This window comes from Ascoidea rubescens (assembly GCF_001661345.1).
Source record: "Ascoidea rubescens DSM 1968 unplaced genomic scaffold ASCRUscaffold_13, whole genome shotgun sequence".
NCBI classification, from domain to species: domain Eukaryota; kingdom Fungi; phylum Ascomycota; class Saccharomycetes; order Ascoideales; family Ascoideaceae; genus Ascoidea; species Ascoidea rubescens.
In genome coordinates this window covers 349,999-375,978 of record NW_017962925.1, presented here as the reverse complement: position 1 = coordinate 375,978, position 25,980 = coordinate 349,999, and the positions used below count along the sequence as shown (strand labels likewise).

General features: G+C 32.4%; 7 protein-coding genes across 7 annotated transcripts; 2 read left to right on the top strand and 5 right to left on the bottom strand.

Annotated features, from left to right (window-relative positions):
• Window positions 1-230: 230 nt before the first annotated feature.
• On the bottom strand, window positions 231-2,045 carry ALG8 (dolichyl-P-Glc:Glc1Man(9)GlcNAc(2)-PP-dolichol alpha-1,3-glucosyltransferase; the record flags this gene model as incomplete). The annotated part of the gene is made up of 2 exons (XM_020194706.1): window positions 231-1,886; window positions 1,923-2,045. 2 exons carry the CDS (start codon window positions 2,043-2,045, stop codon window positions 231-233), a joined length of 1,779 nt encoding a protein of 592 aa, XP_020045586.1.
• A 244-nt stretch (window positions 2,046-2,289) lies between these two features.
• Window positions 2,290-5,960, bottom strand: ASCRUDRAFT_114458 (uncharacterized protein). The gene has a single exon (XM_020188804.1). It carries the CDS (start codon window positions 5,726-5,728, stop codon window positions 2,375-2,377), a length of 3,354 nt encoding a protein of 1,117 aa, XP_020045585.1. The 5' UTR covers window positions 5,729-5,960; the 3' UTR covers window positions 2,290-2,374.
• A 3,818-nt stretch (window positions 5,961-9,778) lies between these two features.
• Window positions 9,779-12,073, bottom strand: ASCRUDRAFT_9669 (uncharacterized protein; the record flags this gene model as incomplete). The annotated part of the gene is made up of 1 exon (XM_020195217.1): window positions 9,779-12,073. One exon carries the CDS (start codon window positions 12,071-12,073, stop codon window positions 9,779-9,781), a length of 2,295 nt encoding a protein of 764 aa, XP_020045584.1.
• A 2,534-nt stretch (window positions 12,074-14,607) lies between these two features.
• On the bottom strand, window positions 14,608-16,221 carry ASCRUDRAFT_9668 (amino acid transporter; the record flags this gene model as incomplete). The annotated part of the gene is made up of 1 exon (XM_020195216.1): window positions 14,608-16,221. The coding sequence occupies one exon, from the start codon at window positions 16,219-16,221 to the stop codon at window positions 14,608-14,610; it is 1,614 nt and encodes a 537-aa protein (XP_020045583.1).
• A 2,519-nt stretch (window positions 16,222-18,740) lies between these two features.
• ASCRUDRAFT_77342 (uncharacterized protein) lies at window positions 18,741-19,816 on the bottom strand. The gene has a single exon (XM_020193820.1). The coding sequence runs from the start codon at window positions 19,660-19,662 to the stop codon at window positions 19,066-19,068; it is 597 nt and encodes a 198-aa protein (XP_020045582.1). The 5' UTR covers window positions 19,663-19,816; the 3' UTR covers window positions 18,741-19,065.
• Window positions 19,817-20,170: 354 nt separating this feature from the next.
• ASCRUDRAFT_77341 (protein disulfide isomerase family protein) lies at window positions 20,171-20,981 on the top strand (the record flags this gene model as incomplete). Its single annotated transcript, XM_020193819.1, has 1 exon — window positions 20,171-20,981. One exon carries the CDS (start codon window positions 20,174-20,176, stop codon window positions 20,798-20,800), a length of 627 nt encoding a protein of 208 aa, XP_020045581.1. The 3' UTR covers window positions 20,801-20,981.
• Window positions 20,982-22,163: 1,182 nt separating this feature from the next.
• On the top strand, window positions 22,164-25,694 carry PXL1 (Pxl1p; the record flags this gene model as incomplete). Its single annotated transcript, XM_020195215.1, has 1 exon — window positions 22,164-25,694. One exon carries the CDS (start codon window positions 22,164-22,166, stop codon window positions 25,692-25,694), a length of 3,531 nt encoding a protein of 1,176 aa, XP_020045580.1.
• Between the last annotated feature and the right edge of the window lie 286 nt (window positions 25,695-25,980).

Genomic DNA, 25,980 nt, shown 5'->3' with positions numbered 1-25,980 from the left:
GTTTTGTTTTTAGAGCTTTTTTTTTTTGGTGAATCTTCTACTGACAGTACTTCTAGCGAGTCTTGTGAATTACACTGAAGATGATTATGATGATCCCAATAAGCATCCCTTGCCTTCACCTTTTGTTCGTATTCCTCGAAAATGAGTGTGCATTTGGATTGGGTGATTATGGTATACATGTATAGATATAATGGGGGAATTGCTATTTAAAAATCTATTGGGAATGCTATTTAGTTCCATAAACTTTCATCAAGGAAGTACAACCAATTCAAAGCACACCAACTGCTGACAATTCCAACTGAACAATAGACGCTGTAAGCCATCAATCTTAAAAATTCTAGTTTTTTAATAATGGGTATCTTAATTGCAAAGATGTCTAGAAATGAGCAGATCAAAACCAAGGGGATAAAACCGATTATGTACATCAATATCAGTCGATCTAAATAAAAGACCCTTCTTGTCATCAATGAGGAGCTTGAAGAACAAATCTCATCGAAAGATTTATAAAAAATTAGTAACCAAACATAAGTATAAAGTACTTTTATGACCCATTCATTGGATTTAATTAGTAGAGGGAACAATGAGACATAGCCTGCAAATATTAGTAGATCAAATGTTAATAGTAGTCTTTTGTCTTTAATGACCAAAAAAGAGTAGGGGATGATAATGAGTAATACTGCTTTTTCATGAACATGCCAGCCGAATAAAAAGGAAGAATAGCCACACAATGTTAAGCAACCAATGAATCTGTTGAAAGTTGGTTTTATAAACAATGGAATGAAAGAAAAAAATTGGTAGAAGATAGTTAAGAAAAAGGTTAAGCTTGGAGGGACATTTGGCAATATGACAAATTCTATATCTTGTACTAAACCCTTAGTTGATGAAGAGTTTAGCATTAAAGACTTGATTGATTGAGCCGATGTGGTAGATTCAGCAAAGCCTAGTTTATTTAGTATTTTTGGAGCAATTGGAACATTTAAACATAATTGGATTAAGAGCCTGTCGATAAATGAGTAAATTGCCCAGATGTTTGGTGCCCAATAGGCATGAGTAAGACCTCTTGAAAATGGAAATAATCTTCTAAATAAGTTGTTTGTAACACCATAATAGACAAAAGGACCAAAAGAAACTGTGAAAACAGAGATTACAATTATAGCTAAGCCAAAGAGCCTTTTCCAGTTTATTAGTTTGAACAATAATTCAAGATTAGAACATTTTCTTTTTTTCAAACCTTTCAAATTTTTAGTATTTTCAATATTTAAACATGAACGAAGTAGAAAAATGAAAAAAGCTGGAGCTAAATATAAGAAAATGTGTTTAAAACACAAAGAAACAGCGAAGAAGAAACCACATTGCAAGAATTTTTGATTTTTTGCAGATACAATGGAGCAAATTAGTAGACCAAATAAAAGGCCATTATATTGAAAATGAATATGGTCTATCATCAAGAAACCTGGTGATAGAACTATGGAACTTGCCACAACAAAGCTTTTCTGTTTTTCCTTCAATTCTGATGATTTAATGTACCATTGTAGACTTAAAAACAACAAGATTTCAGAGACGATTACAGTCGACCTTTGAAAATAAACAGTTGGAACAGAAAAGTTGCCAACTTCCACAATTGACAAACAACCATCGTCTTTAACAATTTGGGGAACAAACTGAGATAAAGCCCATTCAAAATATGCAAAAAATGGGGGATAGTCCAAAGTCCACTGCGACGTGTGCTCCAAATACCAGTCTTTCAAGGGTAGATTGTGGGTTATTGCTAGCCAATTGCGATGAACATCAAAATCAGTGGAATAGTAGGCAGTGAAAAGAAGTATCTTCAAACAAGCACCAGCAATCCAAATGTTGATTAAAGAGAATTTCTTTTTGGTTGGATGCTCCAAAATGGCATTTGCAGCTTTGTGTTTCGCAACGCCAGTGGGGGCTTTGGATCTGGGTTTCCTTCTGAGGGAGGCAGAGGAGTCTGGGGCAGCTGTTGGAGTGGATTTGGCAGCAGAAGCTGTTGTTTCTCTGCTTTCTCTGGTCTTTTTGGGCATTGTTCTTCGATGGAGGTTTCTTCTGGTGCTGAAATGGCGCGATAAGAAGGATGTGGACTTTGTGGCCGGGTAACGCCACCGGGAGCAGAAGCAGCACAAACAGCAGAAGAAGAAGAGAAAGAGGCGAAAGAAGTAGCACAAACACCAGGAAAGAAACATCCTCGGCTGTTGACAATGTGCACTGAATCACCCAGCACCAGCATCCCATATCGATTTATTTCATCCGCAGCTCTATAAAATGGCATTCCTATTGTACAAAAATTAAACAAGCTAACAAAAATTGAATCAAATCCCTAAAAAATAAAAAAAAACTAATTATGTTTCCATATCTAAGATCTTGGAACAAACGAAGAACGCAATTGACGTCGCTTGCTTGTAAATAAACTATTCTCATCTTCTCTTTTTCTTTTTCCCATGTTCAATGGAATTTCCTCCTTATTGTGTTTGCCATGTTTTTCATTTACTGGTTTCAATGAATAATTTCCATCGCCAATTGAAGTGTTGATTAAACTGGTTTCGTCAGGAAACTCCAGCATCTCTTTTGATTTGTGGTTTCTGAGCTCTCTGATAGGAAATGTAGGAGATAGTCCAAATGCATTGGCTTCCTGTTCTCCATCAGCATTAAAAGCTTCGAGTTCTTTTAAAATCCTTTTCTTTCTGGCTTTCCTGGGTTTCATAATAGACATTTCGCTATCTGCAGACTCGCCTAGGACCTCATTAACAACATCCTGCTGTAATAGCTCTTCAGCCTCGTGAAGTTTCTCTGCAACTTCGTTTTGAACTTCAATTGGTGTCACATCTTTAGCACCGGCTACGTTGTAAGGCTCCAATTCTTTTAAGAGTCTTCCATATCCTCTCAAAGATCTACGTTTTCTGGGGCCTGGTTTCTTTTTTCCTACCACATTGTTCGAAATAGATTTGTCTTCTTTAGCAACTCTAAACCCATTTAATGTGTAATTGAATACTTTTGTTACCTTTTTATGCACCCAGCCGGTGTGTGGTTTTTTTATGTTTCTAACCACTCTCTGAAAGTTCCCCGGTTTCTTTTTCCAGTTTTTTCCAATCTTACTATTATTTATTATTTGTTTTTTGTTTTTTTTCTGTTCTTCCTTTTTATCCATTTCCTCTTTGCAAGTAGGACAATACCATTTTTTTAAAGCTGATGGTGCTCGAAGCATATTAATACATGGATAATGAAACCATCCATATTTGCATGAATCATTGTCACATCCAATCATTGGACCATAAGAAATATCGTTGCAATAGCAATATCTCTCTTCTTTTACGTCTATATTTTTGTGTTCTTTTGTGCTTTTTTTTGTTTTTTTTGAATTTTTTGAATTTTTAAAGGTGGTATTTTCTTTTTTTTCTTGTTTTTCTTTATTAGAATTTGTATTTTTAGTGTTGATTTCCTTCTCTTTTAACTGGTCTTCTTTGATTTTATCCAAAAGAAAGACTCTTTGGGATCGTCTTCTAATAAATTCGTCTTTCTGGTTAAAACTATTTTCTAATTTTTCTTTTTTAACTTTTTTACTTCCCAAAGTATCTATTTCTATTTCCATTTCTATTCCCATTCCCATTTGTTTTTCGTTTACTAATTCATGTTCAGTATATTTTTTTCTTTTGTCAAACTTGAGGAAATTTTCATTTTTTTTAACTCCATTTCTAATATTTCTATTATCAACTGGAGTAAATACCGAAGAAGACCTAAAAGCTCTTCTGTTATTGAAGTCATTTAAAGGTATTATGTTATTAGTGTTAAGAAAACTATTTCTGTGTTGTTTTCTTCTTTTTGGTTTTTCTTTTTGATTAGCATTCAAATTTTTTGGAATTGTTTCATTTTGTATATTTTCCTGAGAGATGTTATTTTGAATTGGGTGTTCATTCATTTGATTATTTGTTTGATTATTTGTTTGATTGTTTATTTGATTTGTATTTAAATATCCATTAGTTTGCTTTTCATTTTCATTTTCAATTATATTGAATGTTTTCTGGTCAATTTCTTGAGTTGGAAGAGGGCTTTTTTCCTTTTCATTTGAATTATAAATGTCATTTTTTTCTTTATTAACAGGTTGATCTTGATTTATAATTTTATCGGGGAATTCGTTTAGAAGTGGGGATTCAGAAAATGAAAAGTGAATATAGTTGTGATTGTGATTGAGATTGTGATTATGATTATGATTATGATCATAATCATGGTCATGATTATTTGATTGTTTTTTTGTTCTTTCTTTTCTTAATCTAGTTAAACCTTGTATATTAGAGTCATCGAGAAGCGTATTACTTCTTAATCTTGAAGCTATTCTCGGTACTATAAATTGTTTGTTATATTGTTTTTTCAGACTTCTTTGAGGTCTTCGAGATCTTTGAGATGAGGAGTTATCGTTTAAAAGTGAAGTTTGGTTTTGATTCTGAAAAATGAGATCATTTTCGATATTGTCATCATTATTGTTATTAATGATATTGTTTGATGGGAAATTTAGAGGGGAGGAAAGAGATTTGGGAATTGGTAATTTGAATGTTAATCTTGGTCGCTGTTTATCATTTGATATAAGAGATGTTATAGTGGGCAATTTAGGGGATTCTTGAGATTGGTTGGTGATATTTATAGAAGGGGAGTTTGGAATGGATGTGGGAGTATTTATAAGAGAGTCGTTAATGGAGGACAGAGGAGGAATTTTAATTTTTAGTTTTGGCAATTTTTGAGATTTAGAGGTTTTTTTTAGGATTTCATTTTTTTTGAGTAAATTGTTGTTCAGATGAATGTTGAAATTCTTAAAGTCATTAATAAAGGAGAATAAGTTTTGATTTGAAGATTTGAGTAAATCTTTGAAAAACGTATCGTGAGAATTGAAATTGAGAGTTTTTTCTTTATTGTTGTTGTCGTCATTAATGGTATCATTGCCATTTGTGTTGGAATTAATTATATAATCATTGAATAATAAGTCGTTTGTGTAATTATTTTTAAAATTGTTTTTGTTAGTGATACTAAAGTTGTTGATGATTTTAATGATTTTATTGGTTTTTGTGTTTTTAAGTTGATTTTTATTTTTAGATGACAAGTTTTTATTAGATAAATTTTTAGATATAGATAGTTTTAAGATTGAGTAATAATGATTGATTAAAGTATAGATTGAGTTATTTAAGTAGTTTGAAGAAAAGGTTAGTAGAGATTTAAATTTAATTGATTCCTTTTGCGATTCGTAGTTTATGAGTTTTAGATTATTTATTAAAGATTTAATTTCCCATATTAGTTTTGTCTTTTTATGAAAAATGTGGATATTATTATTAGTGTTGTTGCCGGAGGAGGAGGAAGAGGAGGTGGTGAGTTTGTTTCTGTTTCGGTTAAAGATGGACAAATTCAAATTTGATTCGAATTCAATGAGAGACTTGAACTCGATGAGCTTATCGTTCAACAAAGACTGTCTTTTTTCAAAGGACAAATTTAGATTTTGGATCAACCATAGAGATCTGATGAGGTCGGGAGGCAAGTGGTCAGTTATCGTTATGCAGCTGTAATTGAGGTTGCTGAGGTTGAAGATATTGGAGATGTGAGTCGTAGTATCATTTGGAGGATCAGAGGAGGTGTTGGTTGGAGCAGAAGTGTTGAGTGTGTTGAAGAGATGGTGGAAGGCAGCTGGATCAATTGTGTGAGTGGTTGTGTGAGAATCATCGGAAGTCATAACTCATAATAAACTCTATTGTCTAAACTGGTCTTGCTACGGTTAGAAAACAGATAATAACCAATATCGCAGAGCAAGTAAATAAAGTTGCAAGCAAACAGAAGCCAGTGGAATATCAAGCGTCTCTTAAAAGTGCACAGTGGAGAGGAAGCAGAGCATAGAAAACAGGATCTGGGAAGCAGCGGCGGCAGAGGCAGCAGAGGCAGAGGAGTGTCGGGAGGCTCTGGCAGCAGAAGATGCTTCTCGTTGGAAGGAAATAAACAACAGGTCCAAACACAAAAGCACTAGTTTTGGCGTTGGATTTGCATTTAAACCGCCAGAGCGGACCTGCGCGGAAGAGTGTGTGCACGTGGGTCTGACTCAGAGCTGACTCAGCAGGATTAATCAGTGCTTACTACTCAGGATTGCTCATCTCTGACTCAGCCGCAGTAGTCAGCGCTCTGTCAGCAGATTGGTAAGCTCTTAGTCAGTTGAGCCAGCGGTTACCCGGAATCTCAGTTGAAAGGGCACGCTGTAATCTATTACGTGCATATTTGTGCTAATGCGGAAGGGCACTCTTTACTGTTCAGTAAGCAGAAGAAGCAGGAGCAGGAGCAGCAGCAGAAGATTCAACGCCTTCAGAGATCATGTCTGAAAACCAGCACACCAAGATTGTGTTCAGGAAGCCAAAGAAGTTGTTTCTGCGCAGGGCAGATCAGCGCAGGAGGGGCTCCAAGAGGATCAGATTGGACTTGTTCAACGACGAAAACCTCTCTGTTTCAACAACAAATAACATCGACAAGCTGCTGCTGCTGCTGACAAGCAAAGACGATGCCAGATCTGATTCACTCCCACCGGCTGTTGTTTCTGATGCCAACCAACAAAAGTGCAACGAATTGAAGCAGAAATTGCAGAACAAGTATGCTTATCTACGAAATAAGAACAGTTCTCTGGGCAACAAAAACCAATCAAACTATATTTTCAAAAATTTGGAAACTAACAGAGATGCTTCTGATAATATATATCCTATGAATGATTCCTACGACTCTAACGATGATTCAATTCAGTTTGATCGTCAATGGTACGATGCTGATCCATCTGCCAACACTGAGTTTTATCTGAATTCTAATATAAATCCACAATCTCTCGTGAAACGAAGAATCAATTCCCACAAATCTAAAGCGAATCAAATAAATCAGACGAAAAATATCCTGAAAAATAAAAAATTCAAAGAACAAAACCTCTGGGAAACCTCAAGAATCGTTAATAGTGGTATATACTCATCACCCAAAAAATCAATTCCAATCAATAATAATTTTGATGATCTCGATGATAATGATGATACTCTCATTGACTTGAAAGTCCATATCAACCTTCCGGCCTTTCTCAAATCAACTCATTTAAATACATCCTTCAACCAATTCAATTTCAATATCTCTATTTTCAAAGACCCTGTATCTGATCTAGCTATCTTTTGTAAAAAAGGCAGTTACCTAGTAAATGAAAGAAGAACCTTGAGAGAAAAACAAAGACAAAATAAAGACAATGCAACAATCATTGGAACAAATATAGGCAATGTTCTTGGAATCCAAGATCACGAAAACAATAGAAACAGCACAAATCTCTCTCATTCTCATTCTCAATTGCACATTAATAACAATAATAAATTTCTATCCTCTCTAACAAAATTTTCTTCTCCTAATCACCATCAAAAAATCCTATCTCAAAGACTTTCATTACCAATCTTCACCGTAAAGGATAAGCTTCTACAAGTCATAAATGATAACCAAATAGTCGTCATAGTAGGTGAAACTGGCTCCGGTAAAACTACTCAACTAACACAATTCTTAAATGATTACGGCTACACATCCAGAGGCATCATAGGCTGTACTCAACCACGTAGAGTCGCTGCAATGTCTGTAGCAAAAAGAGTATCTGAAGAAATGAATGTCACTTTAGGAAATGAAGTTGGTTTTGCTATTCGTTTTGAAGATTGCACTTCCAATTTGACAAAAATTAAATACATGACTGATGGTATATTATTAAGAGAATCACTATTAGACCCAGATCTAGACAATTACTCTTGCATTATAATGGATGAAGCTCATGAAAGAGCATTAAACACTGATATATTAATGGGCTTGTTCAAACAAATCTTAAAAAGAAGAAGAGACCTAAAATTAATTGTTACCTCAGCTACAATGAATGCTGAAAAATTTTCCAAATTCTTTGGCAACTGCCCTCAATTTACAATTCCTGGTCGTACCTTTCCTGTTGACGTCCTTTACGCCAAATCTGCTTCTGTCGATTATGTTGAAATGGCCATAAAACAAATATTAACCATTCATTTAGGCTCTGGTCCTGGTGATATTCTAGTATTTATGACTGGTCAGGAAGATATAGAGACTACATGCGACGTTCTAAAAGAAAAGTTAATGGAATTAGATGATCCCCCTCCATTAGATATCTTGCCCATATATTCCCAATTACCCGCTGATTTACAAGCAAAAATATTCAATAAATCAGAAAACAACATAAGAAAATGTGTCATTGCAACAAATATCGCCGAAACCTCTTTAACTGTTGATGGTATCAAATACGTCGTTGACACTGGCTTTTGCAAAATAAAAGTTTACAACCCTAAGATGGGTATGGATACTCTACAAATCGCCCCTATATCTCTTGCAAATGCAAATCAAAGAAGTGGTAGAGCTGGTAGAACTGAACCTGGTGTTGCTTATCGCTTGTATACTGAATCAGCTTCAAAAGTTGAAATGTATACAGAAACAATCCCCGAGATTCAGAGAACAAATCTTTCAAATACAATTTTATTGTTAAAATCCTTAGGCGTCAGCGACTTGTTGAAATTTCCCTTCATGGACCCTCCACCTGAAGAAACAATCAATTCTGCCTTGTACGATTTATGGTCACTTGAAGCATTAGATGATTTTGGGAATTTAACTCAGTTGGGCTCTCAAATGGCAAAGTTCCCAATGGAACCATCCTTATCTAAAATTTTATTACTATCATCTGAATTTGGCTGTTCTGAGGAAATGGTAATAATTGTCTCCATGCTTTCTGTCCCAAACGTGTTTTACAGACCAAAAGAAACAGAGAAAGAGTCAGATTTAATTCGAGAAAAATTTTTTATCCCTGAATCGGATCATTTGACTTTATTAAACGTTTACCATCAGTGGAAGTATAACAAGTATTCAAATCAATGGTGCTCAAAAAAATTTTTGCACTCGAAATCTTTAAGAAGAGCAAGAGACATAAAAGAACAATTAGAGTATATTATGAAATCCAATAATCTAAAAATTCATTCATGTGGATTAGACTGGGAAATTGTCAAAGAATGCATTTGTTCAGGGTTTTTTAATCAAGCTTGCAAAGTTAAAAGTTTTGGTAAATACACTAATTTAAGAACAAACTTGGAGTTGTATTTACATCCGACTTCAGCACTATTTGGCTTGGGTGATTTGCCTAATTTTGTGATTTATCATGAATTAGTATTGACATCAAAAGAGTATATGTCTACTGTCACTGTTGTTGAACCAGAATGGCTAGCCAAATATGGAAGTGTCTTTTATTCTATTGTTGAAAAAAAAGTTAATTAAGATAAATCATAAAAGTTTGTTTATAAAATATAAGAAGGATAATTAATAATAGTATCTAAATAAAAAGTTTGAAAATAAACATGATTGCTTATTTGGAATTTGAGAGCAAAAAATAAATAAAGCAAAAAAATAGAAATGAAAAAAGAAATGAAAAACAAAAGGTAAATTAGTTATTAAGATACTCATAATAGCTAATTTTTGAATGAAGAAAATAAAAAAATAATAAGAATAACCAAAAGAATTAAATAGAAATTTTGCGTTTATCAACACATGTAAATCAAATTTGCTTATTAAGAATAGCAATAAAAATACAAAACAAAAAAAAAAAAGAAAGAAAAAACATGAAATTTAGGTAATGAAATTTGCATAAAAACTGTAACAGCAGTTGGCACTATCAAAACTAATAATTACTAATAATTTTAATAATTACCAATAATTTTAATAATTATTTTTACTATTTAGGATATAGAATTAAAAAGTTGGATAGTTCAGATATGTTATCTTCAGTTTCAATTAGGGTTACTAAATCATCGAAATCCCTTATTATATCTGTTTTTACTTCATCTAAGGATGCTTTAATTTTAGGAATGTTTCTCTTTTCATTTATATTATGTGACAAAGATGATAAACAATGTAAAAATTCGAGTTTTCCATATGACAATTCACTTAATTTATGTCTTACACCAGGAGTGATAAAATTCAAAGAATAAAAAAACTCATGAATTAGTTTTGCTAAATTATTAATAATTGATATATTTGATGGCAAAGTTGACTGAGAGATTGGTATTTGATCAGAATTGTCAAAAGTAGGGAGATCATAATTAATGTTTAAAGCAGGTAATAAAACTGGTTTATTACAATCAACTGGAGACGAATTTGAGATTTTTTCAAAAGTATCAGAGACTGAAATTATATATCTATATGAGTTATCAAAGATAATCCAGGATCTTAGAAGAGCTAATGGGATGATTTTTAAAGTCATGAATTTTTGGTAATTTGTTGTTTGGTAATCCGAATAATAATAAGAATCTTCAATTTTTACCATGTTTTCTCTTAAGATTGCGATAGAATTTTTAAAATTTCCAGATATTGTGCAAAAAATTATTGATAAATTTTGAATATCAGCATTATTTAATTCATTGATATTTTCGTTTTCATTTAAGATAATGTTGTCGTTATTATCGAAAGATAGGCCGGAATTTAGTAGAATTTTTTTAATTCTTTCAAGATATCTTACTTGATAGTTAAATAATATATTTATAATGAACTCAAAAATTGGCTGTAATTGGTAGAACTGTGATACAAAATCACCAAAAAAGTTATTATAGTATTTATCATCAGTATAATTGGTGACATTTTGTTTTATAATATTTGAGTTATGAGTATTGATCAGAGGATTGTTGATATTAAAATTTGAATCTATTTTTGTAATGATGTTATTGTTGTTACTATCATTATTATTGTATAAATTCTTTTTCCTTTCAGCTAGACACAGGCTATAAATATTGTTCATTAAATTATAAGGAGGTCTCTGGGTAATATTATTTGAAATAGTTTCAATTTGAAGCAAATTTGTTTTAAGGATTTCGGATTCGATGATATATTGTTTAATCAAAGAATTAAAGTCTGGGAATTTTATGAATCTAGTATTGCCAATATTGTTGATATTTTTGATGTTGTTTATGTTATTTATGACATCGATATTTATATTATCTGATTTTGATTGAAGGGTTATTTTTTTAATTAGATTTGAAGAGTATTCAAAAAATAGGATAATTTTATAAACTGTTAGATATAATAATCTAAAATTGACAATTTTCCATGACTCATGATTGGTTGAAATGTTATCTCTTATATATAGAAAATAATCTAGGATTTGGGATTTAAATAATTTCAAGGGCAAATAAATGATATTAAATTCTAAATAATTTTTGAAAGGGAGGCTGTAGTATAAGTGGTTGATATTTTGATTAAATATTTTGTTATTAGTTTGGTTATGAAAGATTTCGATGTTATTAGAAATGTTATTAGAAAAATTTGCATTTGCATTTGCATTTGCAGTGGTATTTGTATTTGAGTTGTTATCTTTGATAATAAAATCATTTAAATTTTTATCAATTTTTAATTTTAAGTCATTTAAAATGTTTAAAGAGTTTGATAAGTCAGACACTATTTTTTCGAATTGTAAGATAAGAATTTTGCTTTCATTATCATTGTTATTTGTGAGATGAAGAAATCTTGGGGATTCTATTTCAATTTTTGTTGATAAAGTGTTGTATAAGATTTTATTTGCATCGATATAACATTTAATGTCATTATTGTAGTTATTGTTATTGTTATTGTCATTGTCATTGTCATTGTCATTGTCATTTTCATTTTCATTGTCATTTTCATCAATATGATTGTCATTTTCATCAATATGATTGTCATTATCAATATCATTATCGTTATCGTTATTGTTATCAATATCATTATTGGTATCGATTTCGTTGGTTGAAAGATTATTATTGACATTTAAGATAAAATTTATGTCAATATCTACATTTAAAATTTGAGATAAATCCAATAAATCCGAACAAAGAGAATTATTGTTATTTGACTGGTTGAAGTAAGATGATTTTTCAGATAAATAACTATTAAAATTATTTGAAAGAATTGATAATTTCAAAATTGCATCGTAGAAGTTTTTATAAATATCACAAAAAAGAGGATTCAACAGATAGAAAGAGGTATCATCCAAAGGATTCATTTTTAGTGATGAATGTGATTGGTGTACAAAAAGTTGTTTTTTTCTATTTTAATGTAATTATTTTTTTATAGATAGGATATGAGGAAGATTATAAAGAAGATAACATTAATATTCATATATTCATATATATATATATGTATATGTATATACTTTTTTTTGATTATAAATTTGATGTACTTTGAGCAAAACTTATGAAATGAGTGAAATTTTATAAAAAGAGCAAAAAACGAACAAATAAGCTTTATATAATAGAGAAAGTGAGATGGAAGAAGGATTAAAAAAAAAAAGTAAATAGAAAAATATAATGATATAATAATAAAACATGAAATAAAAATGAAATCCAGTGAAATGAAATGAAGCTTTGAAAGAAGAGAATCTGGGTATAAAATTTAAATTTTAATACATTGAATTCTGCAATTTAAAATTCTGTAAATTTTAAATTGGACTAAAGTGGCTAATTCTGCATGAAAATCTTTTCAAGTGGTTGATGTTTCTTTCTGCCAATCTGCTAATGGTTGCTAAATGGAAATGGAGTATTTATAGAAAGAGAACCAAATGGCTAATGATAAATAATAAAGAGTAAAGAGTAAAGAGTAAATTGTAAAGAATAAATTTTAAATTGTAAATTGGTGGTTGTAAAACGTAAATGTAAATGCAAATTCCCCAAAGCAAATGACAATTGGAAGATCATATAGAGAGGATGGGATTGGGCTGAAAAGAAGCCAGTGGATAAAGAAGAGCCAATTAAGAGTGAAGTGGAAAGAAGCAAAAAAAAGTATTTGCAAATCGTTGCTCTATGCCAATCTTTGAACAAATCGAGGTTATATCACTGATTTCCTCCAGGCCTTTTTGGGAGCAGTCGCTCTCAAAGAATGTGTCCTCGTTCTGCCCTGTGCGCACAGGACATTTAGAAGCGCGTGTAGGTTTCACGAAGCTATTTACCCGTGCGTACGCAACAACAGCTGAAATAGAAATATCTTGCAAGTCGAGTAAATACACGCACACCAACGCATTACAGCGTACACATGAGCTGCAGATCTCTATTGTTTCTGCGGTGGAGATAGCAGCCAATATGCCTCATGCTGCTTTCTAGAACACCCCAAAAGAAAAGGAAAGAACAACCAGAACAACCCACGCAGCTGGGTAAGACCCCGCTGCACGTGTAACTGTACACAGCTGCAATAAATGCCGTACTTGGCCGCACCCGCAGCCGTGGGTTGTTTTGCACCTGACAGGAGCAGAGACCCGAGGGCATTCAGAGCAATAGCAGCAGAGGCAGCAGGGGCAGCAGAGGCAGCAGCTAGAGATTGCTGGCGACGAGGGGCTATTTGGGAGGTGCTTACTAATGCGCTAGAGCTAGTTCCAGGCAATTCCAGTTCCAGTTCCATACAAAATTACCCAAAGCACACTCACCAATTTAGTTTCTTACTTCAGCAACTGAACGTCTGTAGCAAAAGCCTGTGGGTAGAAATCTCGCTGCTGGAAATAGCCCCAAGTGTCCTGAAGCACGACTATTGCTATGAACATGATAATGAACATGATATGGTGCTCGTTCTGCTGCGTTTTGGGTTTGTGCTCACAGCTTTTACAATACCAAGATCAACAGATCGACAGATCGACGTTTTTGAGATGTTCATAACTGTTCCAACTGTGTTTTCGCAGCTTTCTTTTTCTATCCCATTGTTGAACCCAAAGCAGAACGAACAGTTCTGCCCAGCTTCAACAGTTGAATGCATTCACTGCTATTCAATTCTGCGAAAAAAAATAAGGCCAATCAAATGCAAGAATCCTGCTATTATCCACTGTCATTTTAGCCAAATCACTAACATCATAAACCTCTAACTGTAACGGCTATACATCAGAAAGCAATACACCACTGTTACACCACTGTTGTACAACTCTTATACTGCTATTAGAAACTTACCAACTTTCGTCTATTTTTTTTTTCTCTAATTCATGTATAAACATTTTGATCAACCTTTTTCTGATTTATTATTTCTAATTTCTAACATGCTAAAGGTTAAACTTATCCAACTTGCAAGCAAATTTCATCTGTAAAAATTTCCATTAATTTACTATTTTGTTAAATAATATCAAAAATCACTAAAACAACAATCATAAAACAATATGAAATAGTATAAAATATTATAAAATGAAATGAAATATCGATATGCTAATGTAGTAATATTTGACTTATAAACTCTTATTCACCTATACTACCGTCTTTATTCTTTGTAATTACATTTGTTTGTTCTTCCTTTCATTATCCTAATAATAACTTTTGATCAGCAACGAATATTTCATTATCAAAAAACAAACAATCCACAATCCCATTTATATATATAATTATATAATTATATAATTATATATTTATTTTATATATTCGTTTAAATTTCATATTCAAAACTATCCAAAATTAAACTAAAATCTTATTCTCATTGCAACCAAAAAATTGATAAAAAAATTTAAAAAAATAAACCCACTAAAATAGAAAGAAAGAAAGAAAAAAAAAACAACCGTTAATCACTTGTCTTTTATAAGTGCTTTTTATTCCACACTTTAATCTCCAATCCATCTTCCAATACTATTCGTTTTCGAACTATTTTATATTTACCAATATACGGTAAAAGCTTAACAAAAATCGCCCAATAAATTATCCCTATTGTTATAACTAATAACCCACCAATTATATACCCATATTCACCATTATCATCACCATTACCATTCTTATTGATCAAAATCTCAATCAAAGGACTGACTATTATTCCTAATGAACTTACCAAACACAAATATATTAAAAAAGTCATTATCCTAATAGGCGCCTTGATTTTCTTGAATTTGTTCCGTATCTTAATAATTCCAAGACAAATTACAACATTGAATATCTGATTGGGATAAATTTGCATAGAAACAATAAAGTTGTATATCTCCCCTTTACTAGGTATTAATATAACCATTATAGATATAGTGCAATGTAACAATATAGCAAGTATTGGTGTATTAAATGGACGATAGTTTCTTGATATTAATTTGTGTCCAAATAAAAACCCTTCTCTAGCAATTTCTTGATTCAACCTAGAATCGGCAAATATTACCACTAAAACATTACTAGCTGCTGATAATGATATTATAAGTGATAATAATCTTTGACCAATATTCTTGCCAAAGATTATCTTGAATAGTATGGCCCCAATCAATTCTCCACTGTTGAGTATATCTTTGTGTGGTATTATAATTAGATATGTCAAGTTCATTATAATATACAATACAAATATGCTTAAATATGATATATTGGCTCCATATTTTAGTGTCTTGATAGGATTTTTAATCTCATTTTGAACATTGTGTGCGCTTATCCATCCACTGAAGGAGTATATTGTCTTTAGTAATGCTGATACTATAACTGGTAGTGGTATATCGTTTATCTTTAAAATTTCATTCTTGTTGAATTTGAAAACCTCCCGTAAGGGTAGTTTCTCTATATGACTGATTGACGATGGGATTAATAAAATGTACAAGTTGATCAAAATCATTAATATTAAAGTCAATAACTTTAAACTTCCAACAATATTTTGACAGTAAATTCCAAATTTTTTAGAATAGCTGTGAACAAAAAAGCCTGATATGATCAATAAAATTGCAAGTTTCTTGGTCTGGTATTCATCGTTGGGATAATCTAGTGAAAATCGTAAATATTCTGCAAATATAATAGAATTTGTTGAACAGAAATTGAAAAAAATTGAAAAGGTTCCAAAGATAATACTCCAAAAGAATTTAGGATTAGGAAATATGAATTCTAAAAAAATTTTTGTTCCACCACTTCTGGGAATTAGTGATCCTAATTCAAGATAAACTGCTAATCCACTATAAGTTACGATGCCACCAACGACCCAGGTAATTAGAAACAAGATGGTTGAGCCTTGCATTTCTTTAAAGACCAACCCAGGTGTTGCAAAGATACCAGAGCCCACCATTCTTGAGATAAACAATATTATGGTGGAGTAAAGGCCGAGATGTCTGCCATGGGGAGATTCCTCCAAGGGAACTAGAGAGGTTTTGCCAGAGGTTGCAATCAATGGAGTTTCGATGGTGGTTTCTTCCTCAAAGGAAGATTTCTTCAACAACCTTGTTGATTCAGTGTCTGACATTGTTTTTGAGGGAGACAATATCTAATTAAGAGCACCCGTAGTTCCTTATCGTTCCTCAGTGTGGTTTATATATAGATGTGTATCTGTAGCATGAGAAGAGAACATAGAAAACGTAATTAGAGACAGTAGGCATGGTTTGGATTTGTAAGCTTATTTTGCAGTGAAAAAAAATGACGACTTCACCAGTGACAATTTTTAATTTGTGCTTGGAGAGAGCAGGCGATTGAGCAATTCAGCAGCTTTGCAACTATTTGCTGGAGGGAGTTTGGATGGATTTCTTGTAGTGGATGTCTCGCTAAGATCTTGAAGATGTGGAAACAGGCTCTTTGGCGATTAGCACAGAGCAAAGAGAAATTTCAGAAGCAGATTAGCATATCTTTGGGTATTTTAGAGTATCTTAGAGCTATTCCAGAGCTATTTCGTAGTGACGCATGCCAGTAATGTTTTTCTTGAACGAAGGTGTGTATGATGAATTCTGGATGGTTTTGGTAAATGTGTTTCCATTTTATTTCAGTTGTAAATTAGACGCTGGAGTGGCAATGCTTGAAAGACCATATTGTAGAAAATTGGTGAGCAAAGCTAGGGAATTTGTTTCATTGCAGAAAATGAGATCTGAAATGACAATGAAAAACAGCCATAGGCAATTAGCAAACCACGACCAGAATTTAAGACGAAAGAAAATAAATGAGGATGGAAATAAAAGCTGGAGTGAAGATAAAATAATGCTTTTAGATGAGATACAACGTTGGAAGGGCAAATCGAGCGATGGAGTAGACAAGATAAGTTAAGGTAAAGGAGAATAAGAATGAGAGTGTGAATAGGAATAGGAATAAACAAGCCTTGCTATTCCATTGACACTTGATTGATGCTCTATTACTACTCCATTGGTGCTCCATTAATGCTCCATTAGTGCTCCATTGATGCTTGGTCAATGCCTGATCAATGCTGGATGGATATTTGCAGATGTTTTGTAGAGTGATGATACGTTATTACTTCATTGATGGAATATTATTTATCGCTTATTGTCTACAGAGGATGATTGGAAGTGATTAAAATGGGTAGAATGGTCTCCATCTTTATTGTGTTTATTCTGAGATGGGATGGATATCAGCATAAAGATCAAGACCAATGACAAATAACAAATAACAAAGAGATTGTGAAAACCAGATATAATATAAATTATTATAGTATATTATTATATTATATTGTAGTAGATTGAGATGGGGAGTAAAAACATTCGATTTTGTATAAGAAAGAAAAACAAACCAAAAGAAGGGTAGGGTAGGGTAGGGTAACAGGTGAAAAATGAAAAAGATTTGATTTAAAATTATTAAAAGATTATTAAAAGATTAAAGAGATTAATTCAAGTCTTTTCAAATGGTTTGAATTGAATTGAATTGAATTCGAATTATTTGAAATTTAAAATTGTTTGATTTGAAATGATTTAGTTTGGTTTAAATTGAATTTTTTTTTACTAATAAAAATAGAAAAAAGAACAGAGTTAAAGAGGAAAAATGTCTCAAAGTTTAATTTAGATTTAAACAGCTTGTTATATTTATTGATATTTATTGGTATTGATATTAATATCAATTAATATTCATTATATTCATAAAATGAATAAGATGAATAAGATGAATAATCTTATGAATATGATGTGATTATGGATCTGAGTAAAAAAAAAAAGGTTGAAGAGTATTGTTTTGTTAGATGGAACAAGTGGAAAAAGAAAATAATTCTTAATGTTTTTTTGTTTTTTTTTGTTAGTTTTTATTTTTGCAACTAATTTTTAATTAGAAAGACTAAATTAATGGATAACTCGTGTAATTACTTGAAAGAGAATTAGTCATTTAAGGAAATAAGATTTTATGGAGAAGAAAGAGAATAAGTGGAATTAGAAGACGAGTTAAACGGGAGAAATACTCTGAAGAGAATACATAGAATGGGAATGGGAATGAGTAATTTGAAGGATTAGTGAGAGATAAGTGGGATAAGAGAGATAAAGATTGATAAGTGAAAGGGAGAGGATTTGAATGAGAGTGGGAATGAATGGGGGAATTAGTAGTATAGATATTATATTATATTATATTATATTATATAGATATTATAGAGTAATATTATGAGGATGTAATATTGTGAAAATGTAATTAATAATAATAAAAAACTAGATTGATTACTCCTTTCTTAGAAGTAAGAGGTATGGAAATAATGGAACTTCAGAGTCAAAAGAAGATGAGGAATTACTTTTTTTAGGAGGAAAAGTAACTAAAGAGATTGAAAAGAAAGAGAAAAAAAAACGAGAGAAAAAAAGATTAAAAAGAGATAAAAAAAAGATTAAAAAGATTAAAGATTAAAGACTAAAAATTAAAAATTAAAAATTAAACAGATAAAAGAATAACGAGAAGAGGAAGATCAAAAATGGACTAATGTCTTAGAAAGTTGTAAGTTATTTATTAGCTAAATAAAATAAAATAAAATAAAATAAAATTAGATTAAATTAAATAAAATAATAAAATGAATAAACACACACACACAATTGTTAATCTTAATGTAAAATTTTTAATTTGATCAACAAAAGAAAAAATTGAGATTAAGATTGAGATTAAGATTAATAGAGTAATTAGGGAAATGTAGAATTTGTATAATACACACGAGAGGAAAAAGAAAGTAAAAGGAGGGTAGGATAGGATGGTAAGTAGAATAAGAATCGTGAGAATCATTAGATAGGTAGATAGATATTAATATAAGATAAATGGAATGAAAAGTTAAGATATAGTATGATATATGATATGATATGGTATGATATGGTATGGTATAAATGGGTAGATAAAATTGATTAGGAGAAAATTATATATGATTCTGAATGAAGTGACGAAAATATGAAATGTAAGGAATGAAGCTGTCATTGTTTTCAATAAAATCATAGTCGAATAGATCATGATTCAATATGATTTCAATAAATTGGCCACATTCACCACATTTGCACCCGAATTTTAGAGTGTAATTATGGCTATGGGTGTTATTGATTCTGGAAGAGGTTAGTTTTTTTAGATTTTTCTTGTAGACTATAGATTTCAAAGAGTTAGAAGAAGAGTTTGAGAATGAGTCCAAGTAAAACTGGTTGTAAACTTTGTAGTAGCCGAAATCGAGAGGGCTTTTTATCAAATCTATATCAAAGTAAAAGCCTAGTTTGCTGAAATATTTCTGCAAGTAGTTTGGCGAAGGATAGTTGTATTCCAAATAGAAATTGGGATCATTTTTTTGGATTTTGTAGGATGGAATGCATAGTTTTGGCTTCTTGGAGTAGTAGATCTCAGACTCATTTAGTAATTGGATGTATATGTATTTCTTTGAGGTTTTCTTTTTCATTTTATTTATAGAGTTGGAGCTGTCAGAAGATGTGTCACTGGAGGTAGAATATCTGAATTTTGGAAAGGAAATCATTGTGGGATATAGTATAGAGGGAAATTGAATCAGGAAAAGTGATTGGGAGAACAGCTGGCGGAGTAATTGGCAAAATGATTGGAAAACGCAAAACAGAGAAAGCAATAAAGTACAAGAAACGAAATAAAAGACAGAGATGGGAGGTATATATAAGAAAGCAAAGAGAGATGGAAGAGGGAGAAAAGCGAGTGTTTTATAATGATACATGGTTGAACAAGGTTGGAGAAAGCTTAAAAGGTTGGGAAAGCGCAAGTTGGGCCTGGAATGCTCCGGCCTCGTGCCCCGGCGCGTATGCGGTTACGGCGGCCGCGCTGGCTCGGCCCCAGAAGACCCATCGCAATGGCGTGGTGCCAGGAGCCAGTGCCATGGGTTCATGCACTCACATGTGTTGTGATGCATGCGCCACTGAGAGAGGGATCTCCGAGATCCGAGCACGCACCCTCTGCTGTCCGTGCTGGAGCTGGGTGATATGATGGCGTGCTCTCTTCCTCTCTTTCTTCTCCAGCCCAAGATGTTGCTTCCTATTTGTGCCCGAGTGCTCGCTGTGCTCTCCTTTTTCCTCTTCTGTGCCACCGCTCAGGTCTTGCAAAGCGGTGTCTTTGAGGCCGACGACTCCAACTTCGAGGACGTTGTATTTCAGAAAGGAACGTACTCCTTTGTCAACTTCTACTCCCCCTCATGCACCCACTGCCAACAACTAGCTCCCAATTTCCACCATTTGGCCCACATCTACAAGGACTCCAAACTAAATTTTGTTCAGATCAATGGCTTGCATAACAAAAGAATCAGAAAACAGCTCAAGCTAATCGGCTTTCCTCTACTACGTCTTTATTCCTCTGATGGTTCTCACATGGCTTCCTTCAAGGGCTCAAGATCCGTTGAAAACATGGTCCAGTTTTTGATCCAAAATACAGGCATCTATCCCGATCTTTCTTTGATCCAAAAGGACCAGAATGAGCGAATCGGTCAAAGTGACGAAATTTCATCCACAAACCAAAAAAAACTAAAGACAAAAGACAAGCCTCGTGGCTTCTACTTGAATAATCTCAACAACTACGCCAACGGCGAGGACATTGTGGACGAAGACTCTTCTGACACAGAAAACGACGAGTACTTCAAACGAATGAGAGAGTTGTAATCTTCTCTGCCCTAATACATGTCTTTTCTTTCTTCTCTTCCTCCTACTTCTTCGAGTGCTGTTCTGGTGCCCGCCGCTTTGACACCGCTGCGATGGTTTATGCGTGTCTTACGCATCTGTCTGCTGCCTCCAAAGCTTGTTTCTCAAACCGCGTCTGACACGCAACGGTCGCTCTCTCCAGCCCTCCCCTCGCATGCCCATCCTCTGATTCGCCTGCCGTCGGGCATTTTCCTACCACTGCCGCTGCTGGGCTTTCCCACCAGTTGCTGTTACCAAGATCCAATCACTGCTATTCACCTGTAATAATCGCTACCATCAGATAGTACCCTGCCCAGAAATCCTCATCCCGCGTATATGCACTTTTACGCATAAGTGACGCGTCGGGCTCGGCTTGTGCAGATTTTCATTTCAGATCAACGCCATCAATAATACCGGTTCCTCCATTATTTTTCAACAAATCTTTTTGACTACATCTTCGGTATTAATCTTTGATCTCTCCTCTACAAATCATCCTATATTTCCTAATTCTATTTTCTGTTAATGACTGTACTGCCTTACTCTTTCCTTTAATTTCAATCTCATCTCAATTCTATTTCCAGTTATGTGCTGGCTACTATTTTCCTCCTCTTTAATTGCCTTTTATAATAACCTGCCTACAACTGGCAACCTGAGTGAATTTCTTCACTAAAAAAATCTCATCTATCGCTCTTTTCATTTCCATCTTTATTCTTGTTCCTGTTCTTGTTCTTGCTTTTATTCTTATTCTTATTCTTATTCTTATTCTTATTCTTATTCTTATTCTATTATTACAATAAATTCTCTCATCAACGCTTATATTAATACTTATACTTGTACTTGTATTTATATTTATTTTTATGTTCACTTCTTTTTGTATCAACACAAATTCTCTCTTTAAGTTACTATTTCCATTTTAAAGTTTCCCACTTATTTAATACCTAATATCTAATATCTAATACCTAATATCTAATATCTACTTGTCAGTTCTTTCTCTTCAATACTCCTTCCTTTTCCTACTTTCCACTTTCTATTCTCATTTCCCATTTTTACACGATTTTACCTCTAGTCACCTTTATTTATCCTCTAGTTGCCTTATTATCCTCTAGTTGCCTTATTATCATATCACCTTAAATCCTCTTCATTTAGTCCTCCCTCATTCACTAGCGATCTTTTATCTTTCTATCAACCCTTCCACATATCAATATATCTTATTAATTACCTGTTTATTTACTTATTTATTTATCTTATTCATTCATTTATTACTTCTGTTATCTTTCTCTCTTTTATCTTCACTATCCTTCAACTATTCTCTCTACTAATCACTATCATTCTCTAAACCCTAACAATGCAATTAAATAATATAAACATAAATACTGATGACATAAACATAAATACCTCAAACGAATCAACTTCTCCAACTTCTTCAAATACCCTAGAATCTGCCTCCATCTACTCAAACAAAAAATCCCCAATGGTATCTCTAAACAGAATCAACAACAATTTTCCTCCTCTAGATCCATCTATCACATATAAAGGCGTTTATGAAAGAGCTGGCTTTGAGATTCTTAAAGCGACTCAAATCACAAAAAATAACGACAGTATCCATAAAAATAGAAAAAATAAAAACAAATCCTCCTCTCCTTCTAAATTCTTTTTCAATCAAAAACAAAACTCCTCCTCCTTTTCTAAATTCTCAACGAAATTATCAAATCGTTTTGCTTTGAAATCCTCTTCATCTTTACCTCTAGCTAATCAATACCAACCCCAATCTCCATCTCAATACCAAAATGATACAATCGATAAAATTCTTAAATTCTCTTCCGTATCAAGTTTACCTGATAGTAACAATAACAATAACAATAACAATAACAATTTCAAACAATTATCAAATACTCAAAGATCTTTAACTTTACCAATCTCTCTATCCTCAAATCAATCAAATCAATCAAATCAATCAAATCAATCAAATCAATCAAATCAATCAAATCAATCAAATCAATCAAATCAATCAACTCGTTCAAACAAATCAAAACATGATCCAATCATATCCACTCCTACAAAAAAAAAACCAACTTCAATCTCAATTCCAAATGAAAAACCTTTGTTTTATAACAACATCAACAATAATAATAGAGACTCAACAATGTCCTCTTCTTCTTCCATCTACAACTCCCCAGCATCCTCAACCTCCTCAAAATACAACTCAACTTTATTTTCAAACAATAAACCCCCATTGACCGTAGATATCAATCTAGCTAACCAAATTTCTTCCATGAAAATATTACACCAAAATAACCAGATTTTTTTTCCAAACCACCCTCCATCTCATCCTAATCAACAATCTCATGAGTCATTTCAATCTCCCCAAAATTCAAATTTCGATCATCTGTTTAAGCGTCGTGATACTGAATCTTCAACTACAAGCTCAAGTTCAATCTTCTCTCCAATCTTAACTGATAGCACTTCCACCACAACTTCCGCCAGTTCTACTCCAAGATCAACTAATATCCTCTCAGGAAAATTCTCAAAAATCACAAACAACAACCTGTTTCAATCTTCAAATCACTATAATGATCATAGTGATCATGGTAATCAAAAACCCATCAAAAGCCAAAAAAGTCAAAAAAGTCAAAAAAGTTCCGATATAAACAATAACGATTATGAACCCTCTTTATCAACAATTAAAAGTGCTGATTCTGAAAATGTCTCCTTTGCAAGCTCTGATCAAACTCCAAAGGGATATTCCCATTTCGACCAACCAATCTCCCAAGTTCCAACTCCCTCTGGTTTAAATTTTTCAATCCCAAAGATTGAGATCTTTGATCCAAAATCGGTTCAAGAAATTATTGACAAAGAATCTCTTTATAGCAATAAAAAAAACAATAACCCAAACTCTCAAGACCACTTAATCTCTGAAATAAACGCCAACAGCTCTTCCCAATCTTCAACCCCATCGCCATCGCCATCTCAATCACAATTTGATTCTCAATCAAAAACTGTCATTTATGAATCACTAGCCAGTAAACAAAACAAAAAATTAATAGGCAAATTGGCCAACAAACTCGACAGATTCTCCATGGGTGTTATTCCAACTACTAATTCCTCTCCCACTGAAACTGAATCAACTTCAAAAAGAGACTCCACGCCTTTTGTGCCCAACCTTGAGGGTAAGTTTTTCGCTCCAGCTTTCAATGAAAAAATAATCGAAGAAAATGAAAGCGAGGAAAATGAACAAGACGAATACAGCAAAAGAGAGAATCAAAACAATCAAAAAATTGTTAATAAACCACAAGAAAATACACTCTCTTCGATTCCAATCCCACAAAACACATCTTTCAATGTTATTACTCATAACAGAACACACTCAGTGGCTTCATCAATTGCTTCATCTGTTTATTCAAACGAAAGCTCAGATCAAGAAATTTTAAACAACCAACCCATCGACAATTATGATACAAAGAACCAACCCATTGATAATGATGATATAAAAAACCAAAATATGATAGATGCTTTAAATGAATTGAAAAAAGATATTGCTATAACTAGCGAGGATTTTAATCTGGATTTTACTCAAAACCGCAATCATAATGGTTATAATAATAGTTTCAATAGTAATAATTTTGATAATAATTTAGGCAATAACAACTTTAATAACAATAATGATTTTAATGACTTTAATAATTTGAACAATATCAATAATATTAATAATAATTTGAACAATATCAATAATATTAATAATAATTTGAACAATATCAATAATATTAATAATGATTTGTTTATATCTTTAGAAAGAACTTTAACTCATAGAAATAGTAACTCTATTGATAATTTCCAAACTGATGATCAGTTTGATGTTCCAAACAATTTTGCTAATTTTTCAAATCCAGAGAGTCTAAATACTTCTGAACAAACAGTTCCATTACATTTGGAAAAATCTTTCTCAAAAGATAAACCCACTCAAAATCTCGGGTTCCAAAAAAATTCATCTTCTATGAGAAAAGATAAATCAATTAGTGTTAGAATCGAGAAAAAATTTGCTGATTTGGCTAAAATTAATAACATAAAAGATACAACACCAGAGAAAGCACCTCAAGATTTTAGTCCCATTCTTAATGAAGCTATCAAGGAGAATCTTAGACACAAGGAAAGTGGTTACCTTTCTTCTCCAGAGAAACCTTTAGATTTGGAAAGAATCATTAGTAATAAGTCTCAAGACTTTAAAACCAATTTTTCATCTGAAGCTAAACCGTTCAATAGTGAAGATTTTCCAACAGTAGAAGAAGAATCATCAATTAAAAAAGCTGTTAGGGAATTAGCTGAAGAATTAAAGAGAACTAAACTACAGGATATCTCTCCTGAAATCAAATATCCTTCAGGCGAAGGTCCTTGCAGAAAATGTGGTGAAGAGATTATTGGTAAATCAATTTGGTCAAAAGATCATCAAATGTCTGGTCGTTGGCATCGCAAATGCTTTGCCTGTTATAGATGTCAGGTCTTGTTCAAAAAGGGCTCTAATTGTTATGTGATTGATGATTGTCCTTATTGTCAATACGACTTTCACTATCTTAATGGGTCTATTTGCAAGATATGTAACAAAGGTATTGAGGGCACTTGTTTGGAAAATAACAACAGAGAGAGGTTCCACTCCGAATGTCTAAAATGCATCAAATGTGGCCAATATATCATCAAAGATTATTTTGTGCTAGATGGTAAGCCTTTATGTGAAAACGATGGGTTGTTGGCAATTGAATTGGAAAAACAAGGAAATTTACCCCAAAATTTTGACAATTCTTTAAATGTGGATCAATTTGGAATAGCTTCAAAGCTTGAAAAACGTCAAACTAGAATCCTTAATATTGATGTTAATGTACAATGACCTCACTAGATAGACTTTTTCTCAATTTGTTAATTTGCTGATCTGTTTGTTAACTGTTTTTTTATGTTTTTTCTGATCTATCTGCTTTTTTTTTTTAATTTTTACTTAAAATGTTGTACATTTAGTTTTTGCTTCCCTGTTTAGCTTTTTTTTTTGTATTTTAGATTTTTAGTTTTTTGTTCAATTACTTTTTATGTTTTTATGTTTCATGAAGTTGTTTTAATGGTTTAATATTTTTTGTTATTTATTTATTTATTTATTTATTTATTTATTTATTTATTTATTT